General features: G+C 55.9%; 1 protein-coding gene across 1 annotated transcript; it reads right to left on the bottom strand.

Annotated features, from left to right (window-relative positions):
- Positions 1 to 335: 335 nt before the first annotated feature.
- Positions 336 to 13,562, bottom strand: ABCB9 (ATP binding cassette subfamily B member 9). The gene is made up of 11 exons (XM_009983048.2): positions 11,926 to 13,562; positions 11,439 to 11,553; positions 10,808 to 10,938; positions 9,271 to 9,476; positions 8,146 to 8,343; positions 6,411 to 6,539; positions 4,866 to 5,054; positions 4,162 to 4,335; positions 2,602 to 2,761; positions 1,859 to 1,995; positions 336 to 701 (listed from the first exon to the last, which is right to left on the bottom strand). Exons 1-11 carry the CDS (start codon positions 12,536 to 12,538, stop codon positions 363 to 365), a joined length of 2,391 nt encoding a protein of 796 aa, XP_009981350.2. The 5' UTR covers positions 12,539 to 13,562; the 3' UTR covers positions 336 to 362.
- Positions 13,563 to 14,700: the final 1,138 nt, after the last annotated feature.

The raw sequence follows: 14,700 nt of genomic DNA, 5'->3' as shown, positions 1-14,700 counted from the left end.
TGCATGCATTTAACATCCATTACAGTTAATAGCAGTTACACATGCATATCAACGGGAGAAAAGTCCCAGTCCAGAGGAATTACTGGTAGTAAGAAAAGAAACCCAGCAGAAACGCTGGGAATTGCCAAAGACCCAACTCCCTCGAATAAATCCGTTTCCCTGTTTAACCGGCCGGCGCCTGCCCGCCGGACCGGACGGTCATGCGGGAAGCTCTATAGTGTGTGTCGGTGTGTGCACGGGTGCGTGGCGCGCGCGGGGTGAGCGCCGGGCGGCGTGGCGTTCTGCAGCGCGCGAGCCCGCCGGCGAGCCGCCTCCTGCCTCGGCGTCCCGGCGGGCGTCCCGAGCGCCGGCCCTCGCCGCTCTCACTTGTGAGCCGCGCTGTTGTAATCGTCCTGTGCCACGGCCGGCAGGGAATGGTCTATCCTGAACTCTTCCTCCAGCCCGCCGGGCGCCTTCGCTGAATCCCCCCGGGCTGCGGGTTGGCGACTGTCCGCGCCGCCCCCCTCCAGCCCCAGGATCTGTCTCTGCACCAGCCTGGAATAAAGGCCTCCTTCTTCCATCAGCTCCTTGTGCGAGCCCTGCTGCACCACGCGGCCCTTGTCCAGCACAATGATGTTGTGTGCCTTCTCCACAGTGCTCAGCCTGTGAGCTATGACAAGCACCGTGTGGTTCCGCAAGTCGCCGTAAATCGCCTGCTGAATCTGCGCGGGAGGAGAAGAGGTTAGTGCCCGAGCGACGCTGGCTCCGCTTTGGAAGGGAGGACGGCAGCTTTGCGGTCTGTCTTAAGAAACCTCTGGGCAGGAGCTTTGCTCTCCTCTGGCTCAGAACACAAAAGGTTCCCTGCAGCACTACCAGCACCAGCACGTCCACCCCAGCTCCCAGCGCTGCGCGGCCCCAGAGACCGTCTCGGTCCAGCCAGCCCGCAGGTGCGGTATGTGCACAGGTCTGATCCTGCACATAGAGCTGGACCGCAAATTTAGAGGCCACGTGGTGCTGGCATGGACTGCAGGAAGCCCATACCTGGTAAATGCAGCTGCTCAGAAGAGCGGGGCTATTTCCTGGGTGCATCAAGGCAAAGCAAGAGAGAATTGCTTTCTAGCCAAGAGACAGACAATAGCACTGAGGTCTAAAGGCAGGCAGATGGCCACCAGGCCACATGTCATGTTGACACCCCTGGCTAGCCAAAACCAGCCTCTGGCTGGCATCAGACACCACACACATAGCTGAGGACTTGCAAGCCCATGAGCTGCTCCAAGGTCAGAATCTCACACTGTCCCACACCGTGGGCCAGCAGCGCTCATCCTCCAGGACCAGGAGACATGTCGACCTTGGACTAGCTTTCCCTCATGTCATTAAACCAGTGAGGCCAAGCTGCTACTGGTAGAGCTGTTTGGTCATCACATCCCAGCATGATAAACCAGCTCAGTTCACAGAAAGCTCAGGGCCTTTCCTGCAATCGTGGCTTCTTTGGTGCCTCAGCTGGGATTTTAGCTCAGGCAGTCCTACTCTCCCTGCTGCAGTACTGGTTTTTAGGGTCTTCCTCTGTACCCTGCCCTAAAAGGCTGCTGCTCAGAGTTGCTGTATACCAATAAACACTTTTCACAGTTCAAAAATTGGCAGAGATCCCTCTCTCATCAGGTTTCTCAGGCATTTGCTGCTGTGAGCACAGGATTATTCCCTTCTTGGTAGCTGCAGCAGAGTTGGAAGTAAATTCCTACTTGGGAATTAGCATCTTACCCAAACCTCTGATTGCACCATGTCAAGACTAAGCTTGTCCACAGGCTGGAAATTGTAGCTAGTGTCTTTCCTCCAAACCCAGACTGCCTCTTTGGCCCAAACACCCCAGTCACCTACTCACCGCATGTTCGCTCTCTGCATCCAGCGCGCTCGTGGCTTCATCCAGGATTAGGATAGGGGGGGTTCGGATCAAGGCCCTGGCAATTGCCACTCTCTGCTTCTGGCCACCTGAGAGCTGGGCTCCTTTCTCACCTGCCTCTGTTGGGTCAAGGGAGAGAAGAAGGGGTCAAAATAAAAACCAAAAGCAGCCATCAAGTTCAGCTTCCAGCCAGCAGCACCAGGATGATGTCATGCTTTGAAGCAAAGACCAGGTAAATGCTTCTGCTCACTTGGCTGAGCAGTTTAAATGAGTGAGACATCCCCAAGGCTGCAGTCCCTCCCTCCAGAAGCAAGTTCTCCACTGTCATCTCAGAGTTTGAGGGACTGATGCTCATGGAAACAATGCAGAGAAGTCCCCGAGCCTGGGAGATCATCCAAACCCCAAGCCCCACCCCTGCCCTGTCCATGCAGCTGCATTGCTGCCCTCTCTTCCTGCAAGTCGGGCCATGGAGGGTGTGCAACCGAGGCAGCAGCAAGGGGAAACCGGGACCTCTCTGCTGGCACCCATAAACACGAACCATCACCAGTCTGACCTGCCTCCTCACACAGTCCCACTGTCACAAACCTCTCCGTGTAGGTGCCCCTACACCCCACCGAGCTGCCACGGGCTCGTGTCCGTCACCACTGGCCTGACTTTGCACCCAAGGGGAGAGGCTCTGCCTTCCCAGGCAACGCTTTCCAGCGCCAACGGAGGGATTTCAGTACCTGTGTGGTAGCCGTCCTGTAGCTCCGTGATGAAGGCGTGCGCGTTGGCCTTCTGGGCAGCCTGAACGACCGACTCAAAGGAGGCTGAAGTTAAGCCGTAAGAAATATTATCCGCAATAGAGCGGGCGAACAGCACCGGCTCTTGGCTCACCAGGGAGATCTGCACAAAGGATGGGAAGAGCAGGCGGTTGGGAGCAGAAGGCTTTCCGTCTGGCATCTCGGATCATTGGCATTTGTTCCTGCTGGGTAAGGACTCACGCGGGCAGAGCCTCGCCGTTAAACCACGACAAGAAGCGCCTCAATGTGAGATTTCAGGGAGGATGCTAACGATGGGGTGCTGAGCGGCAGCCCCAGCCCAGTTTGCATCGTCTGCTGGGATGTCATTTCACAGGAAAGAAACCTGACACAACACTGGTATGTTGGCATCTGGGACGGGCTTCCCCTTCCAAGACCCTGCTGCGTTTTTGCTCCAGACCAGTCATTCCCATCACTCTTTGCTCCTCCCAGCATGAGAAACCAGTTGCTGGGACAAGGCAGGCTGGAGACACACTCTCCCAGGGTGTTGCTGATTTTCTGTTCAAGGCCCGTGATCACGCGTGGGCCACGTGAATCAGCCCTTCTGCATCTTTTAATCCAATATTAGCAAGTTACGGACATAGCTGCTGGAATTCCTTAATTGCTTAGCAACAGCCTCCCTGTCCTACCTTACAGCCATTGCTGCTCACTCTCTCACTCAGCCTGCTTTGTCGGACCCTCAATATTGAAATAAATTGAACCTTCCAAATTATTGCTCAGAACTGGGCATGAAGAGAGCCAGCGGGACACGGTCATATTTTAATTGACTTCTCCCCATGCTCCTATCACCTCACCAGGCTTTCTAAATTGAAAGACTAGCTTGTCTTTTAATTTTTGCTCAGTACGGGCAGGGAATGTAAATTAGTCACACTGACTTTGGCTTTCCAGCCTGTCTCTGGTCAATTGTTTTCAGGTTTTCCTGCTGACTGGTGAGGCCATTTGCTCTGGGGGCAAACAAAGGCGGCAGTTACTTGCAGAGGAGACCAAGGCTGATCTGTGCTGATGCACAGACAGAGCTGAGGGGCCCAGACCCCTCTCCTGGGCAAACCACCCAGCTCCTCCTGTGCTCCAGCTGCTGCCAGGATCCCGAGAGGTTTAACTCCCCATTAGCTGAGAATTACTTTAAGATCTTAAGGTAGAAAGTGCTGGAGGAATGTAAACCACTTTTTTCCAAACGCAGTTTAGACGGCAATTAATTCAACAACCGAAAACATATTTCTACTGCGTTGGCCAAAAAATCAAAACAAAACATGTTTCTTGCTCTGTTTTCAGAGGGCTTCCCCCTCCCCATGAAACCACTCTCCATCCCCTTCCCTTCCGCTCCCGCAAATTATCTGAATTAATTTCCTGGACCACCTCCAGCCTCCAGCTTTCTGGCCATTTCGGAAGTTTTTGGATCGAATCCAAAGCAACATGCAACGCTACCATCCATCCCCTCTGATCACGGCAGGCGATAGCTAGAATACACGTATCAGTCGCTCGTACCACTGAGTGCAGGTACTTGTGATCGTACATGTTAATGGGACGCCCGTCCAGCAGCACCTGCCCGTCTTGCAGAGGATAGAAATTCTCCAGGATGTTGACACAGGAGCTCTTCCCACTCCCCGAAGGACCCACCAGTGCCGTCACTTGGCCAGGGTGTAGGGTGAAGGACACGTTCTGTAATGTGGACAGGAGAGCATGCTCAGGTCCTGGCTTTTCCCAGGGTCCTGGGGCACTGCGCAAGAAAAGCATCTGAAATCCAGCTATGGTGACCCTCCACCTTGGTGATTCGTCACAAGATGCCTCCCAAATTACTGCAAATTTGCCTGCTGATGTAGCAGGACCTCTAAAAACTGCAAAGCAAACTAACCTCTGTGCTGCCTCCCCCCTGCCCTGTGGCCTCAGCCCCTCTCCCATGGAAACAGTCCGAGGCAGCTTGGCACAAAGCCCTGTACCATGCTGACGTGTTTAATGCCTGAGTGGGGAACAAGGGTTTTATTAATAAGTCTCATTCCTTGTAAGGAAGGCCAGCCCTAAACACCCGCTGTTCCTTAGATTTCTTTTCCAGCACGCTGTCAAGCCTGCCTTTCTCCATCTCTGAAAGGGCAGCTGACATTTCCTGCGGGCTGGGCACGGGTTATTGCCACGGTGGAGAAGCAGCGCGTGATGCCTCGTGCCGGGGAGCGCTCTGCGCCCACGGGGCTCACCTGGAGGACCTGCGTCGCAGAGCGAGTGCGGTAGGAAAACGTCACGTTTCTGAACTCCACCTTCCCGTCCACGTGGTCTGGGGCCAGGGAGCCGTCGTTCACCATGGTTGGCTTGCGGTCGATGAACTCGAACACCTTCTCGGCAGCTCCCACTCCCTGCATCAGGCCGCTGTAGACGGAGCCCACGGACTGGGAGGGAAGAGGCAATGGTGAGACCCTCCCATGCGATGGAAAAGTCAGTCAGTGTCACTCATAAGGAGAATGGTTGAAGCGTTCCCAAGTCTTCTATCATCTCACATTAACTACAGTCATCAGACACAGGAAAAAAGAGCTCTTCCCCCTCTGCAGGGTATGGAGGGGATATATGGATATATCCAGGGAAAGGGCATCTAAGGGTAGACTCAGAGGAGAACAGAAGAAGGAAACACATGGATTGGGAAAAGAAGACGTGTGTCAGGCGATACATGACTCAAGCTCCCAACAAAAACGCTCCACTCATCTCTCTGTGCTCAAGACCAGCAGCTCCCCAACCCAACGGTTGAACAGAATCCAAGTACGGCAGCACATCGCACCAGCCCCCGAGGGCGGTCGGCTCATTCCCTGGCACACATGACTCAAAGGCTCTGGGCTGGACCCTTCTAGACAACTGTTTGGCAGCCGATATGGCTGTTCTCTGCCGGGATATGGTCCTCGTGGATTTACCATTGTGCTTTCCCAACTACAACTGCTGCAGGCTGACACCGGCTTTCCTGGAACTAACCCTGGTCATGTCGGTCCTTTTCAGTATTAAACTCAGAGCTGCAGAACAGCTTGTACTGCAACTGCCCCTCCCATCAGGAGGGAAAAAAAAAAAAACAAACCAAACCCACACCAAAACCACAGCCTGGAAACACCACCAGAGCCTGCAGTCATCTGAGCAGATGGTGAGAGCCAGGCGAGCTGCCTCCAGCTCTGCTCTGCCACTGCACAAAGGCTGAAGCACCACCAAAACCACGCTTGGCTGCGAGGAAACCTCGATTTCAGCATTTCTGCCTCGATTAGCCAAGCTTACGCCTCTGCAAGGGGAAGGCAGTCCTGGGTGGGCTCTACCATCCCACCCACAATCCCATCTTGCTGATGCGCTGCCAACGCAGCAGCTTGCAGCCTATTCCAGGGAAGGGAAAAAAAAAAAGTAATATAATTAAGTTTTTAATGAAGTCTGAAATTTAACAGGCAGTTTTGTAATCCCTGCATCCTTCATGCCAGGAAACATGCTTGGGAGGCAGCCAGGACTCTGCCCTTCAGCAGGGCCAGTCTGACCTCTTTGGTCCCAATTGCCTTTTTGGGGGACAAGCTGCTTTGGGTATGTTCAGGTTGCGAGGTCAGAGCAGGAGGGAGCGGGCAGCAGAGGGGAGAATCAGCCCACCGGTGGGCAAGGCCACAGCACCAGGGAAACGCATCGCAGAAGGGTCAACACTAGATCTAGCCCTGCGACTGCCCTGGGACCTTCTAGAAGATAAACATCATGTAGATACGGGGTAGCCCAGAGGGAGAAACCAGACTCACCTCCATGCAGTCTCCTAAGACGAACTCGTAAATGATGAAGGATATCAGGTTTCCACTTGTCATTTGCCCCGAGATGACGAGGTGCCCACCGTAGTAAAGGATGCTGACCTGGACCACCAGGAGGGTCAGCTGAAAGCAAGAAAACATCCCCAAATCAGCAATGACAACTGCGATTTGGTGCATTTGTAATAACTCACACAACAGCCCACAATACATGTGCTGACATTTATTCTTCGAGCCCTGAACTGAGCATCCCTGAGAGCGCACAGCTGACAGCCCCCGCAGCCAGCATGGATCTGGGAAGGGAAAACCAACTCAAGTGCATGGGCTGATTTAAGGAGCTGGGCTGGCATTTTTCAACAAAACAGACATCCAGAGGGGCAACAGCCAAGGAGGGAGAATTTACCCAAAACAGTAGAGCATCTCATGAACTTCTCTCTTGGACTGAAGTCCTCAAGTGTAATAATCTGCGCTCAAATTATCCAACGTACACGGTCACCTCATCACTAAAATAAAACTTGCTGTTGTATGAATGTGACACATTTTAATTTAGAACACAAAAGCAAGCCACGAGTTGATGCAAAAAATCCTCCTTTCGTGTACGAGTCCCTGAAGCATAACCTCAGCTCTTGCCTGAAATCAGCGGGGGGTGGTACCACCTACTCTAGAAAGGAGACAGATCAGCTCTGATATGACAAATACCAGCCCCTGCCTTTATTCAGCTGGTTTTGTTCCATGTTGTCTGGGTGCTCAGAAAAGCGGCGATGCCCAGGTGCTCTGTGCAACCTTTGCGGGACAGGCTGTAAATTCACATGGAGAAAAAATATGGTGGAAAAAATTCCTTTATTCCTCCCCTACTGCTCTGCCACAATCTGATTCTGCATTGTCTCTGAGAAAGACTCTACCAGGGCTGTGCTAAATCCATTGGCTTCTTTCTGTGAGAGCCCCCAGGAGCAGTTTTTGAGGGTTTTTGCCTTTTTTGACCTGTGCTGACCCAGTTCATGCTCTGGCTTCACCTGGGAGCTCAGAAAAGATGCTAAAAATGCCCGGATTTTGCTTACAGACTTGGGAAGCCATAAAGTCTCCCACATCTGCAAGAGGGCACTGTAATTTGCAAACCCTTCACGGAGGCTACTTAGATCCTTGAATGTGCAGAGATAAGGGCAGCCTCACGTGAAGGTTTTGCATAGCCTTAGTTATCAGCCGATGCAGGAGAAGTCCCAAACCATCTGGTCTCCAATGATGAAAAAGCATTTTGCAAAAAAATATCCCAAACCTAAACCCCAGCAGCCTCCCCCTGCTACCACCCACACGCAGAAAATCTCCGTTTCTGAGCAGAAGCTCAACCAACGCCGCGGCTGTTTCCCAGCCGGAGCCCCGGAGATGAGCTGGCACAGGCACGCAATGCAGCAACACAGAAACACAGGGTTTTCCACGACCTTGAGCAGTTATCAATTATATTCTTATTTGCAACAGAAAACAGAGTGTCCGGTGGCATGATGGCAGCGCTGCCCTAAGAGGGAATGGAACATAGATTTTGATGAGTGAAAAAAAATAATAATTAAGAGACAGTGGATTAACGGGCAGCGGACACCATGACTGGGCTTGCCCCGCAAAGCTCCCTGGAAGCGAAGTTGCTGCACGCACATCATGCTACATGTGTTTTGGGATCCGAAGCAATGTCTCCTGCCCGTCCCCAGCCGGGCATGGAGAAGCCCTGGCACCAGCCACCTACCCCACTGGACCAGACGTAGTAGGTGTAAGCCATGGCCTCCCGCTTGTTGAGTTTGTAGACCTGCTGCAGCTTCTGCCAGTACACGTTCGCCTCCGCCTCCTCGTTGGCAAAACTGCGGACGGTCTTCATGGCGGAGATGGTCTCCTCGGCAGTGTTGTTGGCCTTGGCCAGGGCGTTCTGCACATCCTTGGAGAGCTTCTGCAGGGAGCGGGAGGAGGCAGAGGGGTCTAAGCGGGCGTCAGGCTGCCCGTGGCACATCTCCCTGCATGCCCCGGGCTCTGCTGGACTCGGGAAAAGAAGGCACAGTGATATTTTCCAAGGCCATGGGGAATAAGGCTGAGCACTGGCATGTATCCCACACCTCAGGACAGCCTGGGACACTGTGTCAGGAGGAGAACGGATTCGTTGTGCTGTCCCTGAGGACGGACGTGCAGGAGGTGAAGTGCCATGCCTGGGGCCACTTGGGAAGCCTGCGGCAGAGCTACTGCTCCCAGTGCCCTGATGGGACAGGGTCAGCCTGGCCCAGGAGCCCTTCCAGGAGTTTCCAAGTCAGGGACAGGTCTGGAGACCAAGGGCAGCTCCACTCCTCCCACGAGTGCCTGGCCCGCAGAAGGAGCCATGGCCAGGGCAGGCAGCACCCGAGGACCCTGTTTTGGCAGCACCTATGCACGCCGTGTCCCCGGGACAGTGGAAAGCACCAATAGCTGACGCGGGGACCAGCAGTGTGGGACACGCATGGTCCACGGGATGCGGAATTAGCCATGGGGGACAGCCCTTGACCCACACTAGTCCCAAGGAGAGGGAGAGCTTGGCACTGGGTTTAATCCCCACTGAGTCATTCCAAAGGGAGACGAGAGATTTCACGGGACACCCCATGGCCAAGCTACCTCTCCTGTCAGAGCTGAGATGCTTCCACTCCGGAGCATGACGCAAGGTAAGAGCCGAGACTACGCTTGTCTGCCCATAGAGGTTTAATGCCACCTTCCTGCCCCCACTGCCAGCAGCAAAGCACTCGAGCATCAGTCCCACCACCTCCGAGGCCACCCACGATCTCCACAATGGCTTCACAAGGCGAATAGCCCAGCGTTGCGACACACCATGGCCGTGCCAGCTGCTCCTGCCTACCTTGTAGTACTTCCCATAGACATCAGACACCAGCATGATGATGGGGAAGCCCATGAAGGTGACGAGCGAGAGCTTCCAGGAGAGGCTGAACATGAAGAAGATCACCCCCGTGGCCTTCACCACGTTGCGCAGGAAGATGTTGATGTTCTGGGAGACCAAGTCGCTCACGATGGTCGTGTCCGACGTCAGGCGTGAGATGACGTCCCCTGCAGCAATGAGGGGTTGGGGAAGGGGAGAGCGGGAACACGTCACCATGGCAGGTCACTGCCTATCCATGTCCCATTCCAGGGATGGAGCTCCCCATTCAACCCAGCTCCTTGCTGGGGTCTGAAGGGTGGCATGGAAAGGGGGCAACTCTCCACCGCTGTGGATGCGAAGCAGAACAGAGGAGCGTGAATTGCTGCATGCAGGAGAGACATGAAATGTATCCGAAGGCATGAGCTACATCCCTGGGTCACCAAGGATGGCTGCAGGACAGCAAAGGGGACTACACTGGATGGCACCCTGTGGGGACGCAGACGGGCAGCAGGCACGTAGGTGGAGTGTTTGCTGGGCTTCTGACTGCGCCTCCAGTACTGTCAACCCAACTCCAAGTTCATTTTTAAATTATACCAGGAGTCCTCCAGGAGCTCACAGGGACTGCTGCCACCTTTCCCTGCCCTCCTGGCAGGACCAGCCGGGGCCAGGCACAGCATGCCCTGCAGAGCACAGAGTGGCTTTGGAGAGGGCTGGTGGGCTTTAGCCGTGTGCCCCACAGCCTGGAGCTGACCCAAGTGACCCTGAGGACGTGAGTCTAGTGACCAAAAGGCGAAGCTCCTGTGATGTCCTTCGGTGGAGCTGAATGTTACAGGCAGGGCCAACGTTATAAACATCACCCTGAATTCCTAAATCCTTGGCCCATGTTTTGAGTCCAGCGGAACTCCCACACTTTTGTATCAGTCCAGCATTACCCATATCCCACTTACAATGACATCTCTGGTGTCCTCCGCTACCAGGGCACCGCGCAGCGATTGCTAAATATGGCAACAGCCTCAAAACTAAAAATACCATCGGGAAGAAATTAAATGTGGGAAAAATTACAGTGGGCTAGGACCACACCAGAACAGCATGGACCAGGACAGGGCTGAATGGCAAGCAGGGAAAGCTACAAGCACGCCCAGCAAGCTTCACACATCTGACGTTTCCGATGCCCGGAGCAGAGTGGCCGACCAGCAGGCACTGCCAGGAGGTAAGGGAGGAGGAACGTAGGTGTTTTAGGAATGACTGGAGATGAGCACATCAGCCCTGGGACTGCTGGACGTCAGGCTGATCAGTGGCAATGGGACATCCCCAGGGTGTTGGGCAATCCTGTCCCAACCCCACAGTGGGAGGCAAGCGAAAGGGAAGAGCTTTTTGCCGCTATTTCTAAACACAAGCGTGCGGGTGCTGTCTCTGGCTGCCCCCAATCTGCTGCGTGCTGGGAGGACAAGCCAAGGGGGAAAAAATACTGGGACGGGATAGAGGGCTGGGAGCAAATCCGGGGGAAAGAGGAACCAACCTGTGCGGTTCTCATCAAAGAAACTCATCTCCTGAGACACCAGCGACCTGAAGAGGCAGTTGCGAAGGCGAATGTTCAGTCTTGCGAATATGAGCGTAAAAACGCCGCCCCGGATACCTGCGGCAAATGAGCTAATTGCAGATAAGAAACGTTATAGACCAATGGACACGAAACCCGCTCCTCAGCAACACAAACACCCCGACGCCCGGGCCAAGGGCTTGGGCAACGCTGCGCTGGTACCACTTCCCACCCTGGGAAGTGATGGCTAAACCAGCCCACACCTCTTCTGGGTGCTACCAGCACAGGGACAGCTGGTCCTAATCCCAGTAGTGACAAGCTCTGGGAGGGGATGCGGCACTGCTGGGACAGTGTTCCCCAGGGAGCCCGTTCCCTGTGTCCACTCCTGCTCCCCCACCACCAGCAGACGGATGTGGAGGGCTATGCAACGGCCTCGTGACTGTCACCATGGCCTCTCTGCGCTGCAGAGAAATCAAAGTGCATCCTTGGGGTCTGGCAGGGACCCAGCGGAGCAGCTGCAGGTGAGACAGCCTGAGCCCACTGTCACCATGAGCTCCTGCGGGAAAACCCCAAACTCCTCCTTGTCAGGGCCAAAACCAGCCCCTGCGATTACCTTCCTATGGCGAGCAGCGACATGACCAGCACCGCCGTGGAGAAGCGGTCCATGCTCTTCTGCACCACGATGCCGTCGATGGCCAGCCCTGTGTAGTAGGGCAGGAAGGTCTCTCCTGCCAGAGAAGCACAGGACAAGGGGTTACAGCCCCACGGCGCGAGATCAGCACATGACCTTTATTTCCAACTGCGTCAGCCCACCGACAATCCCACCCCCACCATGGAGATACTCGGCCATCGCATGAGATGTCTCAGGAGGTGCAGCCCGTAGTGCCACGCAGGGATGTTTATTTTCCCAGTGTATTTTATCACCTATCACATATTTTTTTTTGCCTCACTGCATTTTTCACTTAGCCTGTGTGGGACATGCCACCCAGCTCCCCCAAAAAAGCAAGCCTGAGGTGCTGCCAAGTGTCCCCCCTGCCATGGCTCCTTCCCTCCCAGTGAGGATGGGAGCACACTGCAGCCCCCCAACTCCCTTTGCTCACCCAGCGCGGCCACGAGGAGGAAGAAGGAGGCAATGCCCAGGAAGAAGGCATCCGGCTTGGTGTAGGACAGCAGCTTATGGATGGTGGGACCCGCCGCCTCCTCCCGCTTGTCCCGTGGGGCACCACCATCGCAGCTCTCCTCGACTTCGGCACGGGACTCGGAGCCGGGCCCCAGCGCCTCGCGGGAGGAGGTGACGCAGGCCAGAAGCTGCCACAGCCCGAAGGTGGCCGCCAGCGCCACGTAGGTCCAGGCAAAGAGCCCCCAGAACCAGGGGTCCCTGATGGTCCTCCGCACCTCCGAGTAGAGCAGCACCTTCACCATCATGTAGATGCCCATGAGGAGGCAGACGACGGCGATGAAGGTCCTTGATGCCCGGAGGCGCCGGGGGCCGTAGGCCGTGTTGGTGGCCACCCCGATGGCAGCGCCCAGCAGCACGCAGCTGCGGTAGAGGCAGCCCCCCCAGATGTCCAGCAGCGAGTTGAAGATGTTGAAGTGCCGCAGGTCCTGCAGGACATCCCGGCCACCCCGGCCGTGGGTGTAGAGCAGCGTGGTGACCACCACATCGGCCCCGCTGAGCGCCAGCGTGCTGGCCACCGCCTTCCAGGCGCGCATCCTCGCCGCCGGGCTGGGGGGTTCACTGTGGTGGTGGGAGGCAGCTTTAGCACAGGGAGGACGTGGTCATGTCGGCCTCCGCTGCAGGGTGAAAGAATGGGATGGGGTTATTATCTGCCTTGGGGAGGTGGCGGGGAAAGGGAAGCAGAATGTGGGAGAACCATGTGAGCTCCTCAGCAGCCTGTCCTGACCCTAGACACTGCTGTCTACTCCTTCCTCTCCTCCCTGGCTGCATATGCTCCAAGATATTTCATAAAACTTGAAGCCCAAATGAAGACAAACTTCCTCCCCAGAAGCCTGCACCCATCCTGAACCCCACAGCAGGAATCCGCACATCTCGGTGGGAAACTTCATCCCCACTTGCTGTGGCAGTTGTGGGCCCACGAGGTCCCAGCAGTTGGGTGATGCTGGGACATCTGTGCAGTCCATGTGTCCTGTGCTACAGAGCTGCGTAGGTGTTAAACTCGGACATTCCTGATCTGAGTGTCCCTCCTCACCTTTCCCAGGACAAAATTGAAACTGAGCACCCAATCACAACCATATGAAAGCAGAAGGGAGAGCAGCTCGGCTTTGGAACAGATCCCCCCTCAGCAAAAAAAAAGAGTAAATCATAGATACGGCACCCTGTCACACCTCGCTGTCCCCAGCCCTCCTGAACATTAATTTGGAGCAACCCACTAAACCTGCTGTGCTGCCAGTGTGCGATTCAGTGACACAACAAAAATCCCAAAAGCAAATTAAAAAGTGGGTTGGAAATCCACAGTCACGTCCTGTGGGAAAGGAAGGCTCCGGGGTGGGACACTGCCTTCGCCATCACCCATGCGTCTGACCGGCAGCCACGATGGTGGAGCGGATCTGAATCGACACAGAAAAGGGTGAAAAGCTCGACTTTTCTTTACACCGAGCAAGCGGCTCACCTGCTCCTGCGCCGTGCCCAGAGGTGCCGCGAGTCGGCACGAGGGAGGTACCCGATGCTGAGATTCGTGCTGGCCAAGCAGCCCGTGACGGTGCGTGGTGCAGAAGGCATGGCACAAAGGACGCCATGCGTTGGCCACGCTCCGGCCTGCGTGACCGCAATCGCCTCCGCAGCCACCCAAAAGCAAACCACGGGGAAAAGGGCAGCCCTCGGCACCGGCCAAGCAGCACCCTTGGCCCAGAGCGGCTCGGTGGTCGGGCAGGTGGGATAAAAAGCTAAAAAGTGGAAAAAAACGGGGCAGAGGCCGCAATGTGGGGAAGAATTTGGGGTTATGGGGTGGGTGGGGAAGGAGGGATAGAGGTAAACCAGAGCAGCGGTGTCAGGGAGGAGCTGGACACGCTTCCCAGGGTGCTCGCTGCTGCCATCCGCTGCAAAGCCGCGCGATCAGGCCCGGAGGAGGAGGAGGAGGAGGAGGAGAAGGAGAAGGACGAGGAGGAGGCGGCCACCGCAGCACCTCTCCACCCGCAAAAATGTCCCCAGCTACGAAGCAGGAGACGCCCAAGATCCCCAGCCTCATCCTGCCCCTGCGCACCACGCCGGTACGAGATGCTCCTCCCGGGGGGAGCCGCCCGGGCAGGGCCGTACCCGCCACAGCAAGGGGAGGGGGAGCAGCCGGTTTCCCCCTCCCTTTACAGACCGAGGGCAACGCGCCCTCGACCCGCCCGGACGGGTCTTACCGGCGGCGGTAACGGCGGCGATCGGCCCGATCCTGCCCGGCCCGAGCCGGCGGCGGCGCGTCCCGGGAACAAGGTCGGCGGGGGGCGTGGCTTCTCGCTTGACTCCGCCCACTGGCCACGCCCCCTCGCTGCGGCGCGGCCTCGGCCCCGCCTCCCCCCGCGGTTTAACCAGGCAGAGCGGTAGCGGGGGGCCGGGGACCCCCGCCGAGGCGGCCGCCTCGGCGGGGGTCCCCGGCCCCCCGCTACCGCAATGGCTAAACCTCGCCTCGACACAGCCCCAAGGCTCTCCCCACCTTTAAAAGTTGTTGGTTTTGGTCCCCCCCCCCCAAAAAAAATTTTATATATTTTAAAAATTTTATATTATTTTATTGGTTTTATTCGATTTCTGCAGCAGAAGGAGAAAATACAACACGCGGATTGGCCTTAAAAACCAATCAGGACAAGGGCTTCACGTTGTTTTTTAAATTAACTCCTAAATAAGGGCTCAGGGTTTTAAATTACTCCCTAAA

The sequence above is a fragment of the Tauraco erythrolophus genome, chromosome 19 (assembly GCF_009769465.1).
Source record: "Tauraco erythrolophus isolate bTauEry1 chromosome 19, bTauEry1.pri, whole genome shotgun sequence".
NCBI lineage: Eukaryota > Metazoa > Chordata > Aves > Musophagiformes > Musophagidae > Tauraco > Tauraco erythrolophus.
The sequence above is the reverse complement of the archived record's forward strand: the minus strand, read 5'-3'. Positions and strand labels throughout refer to the sequence as shown.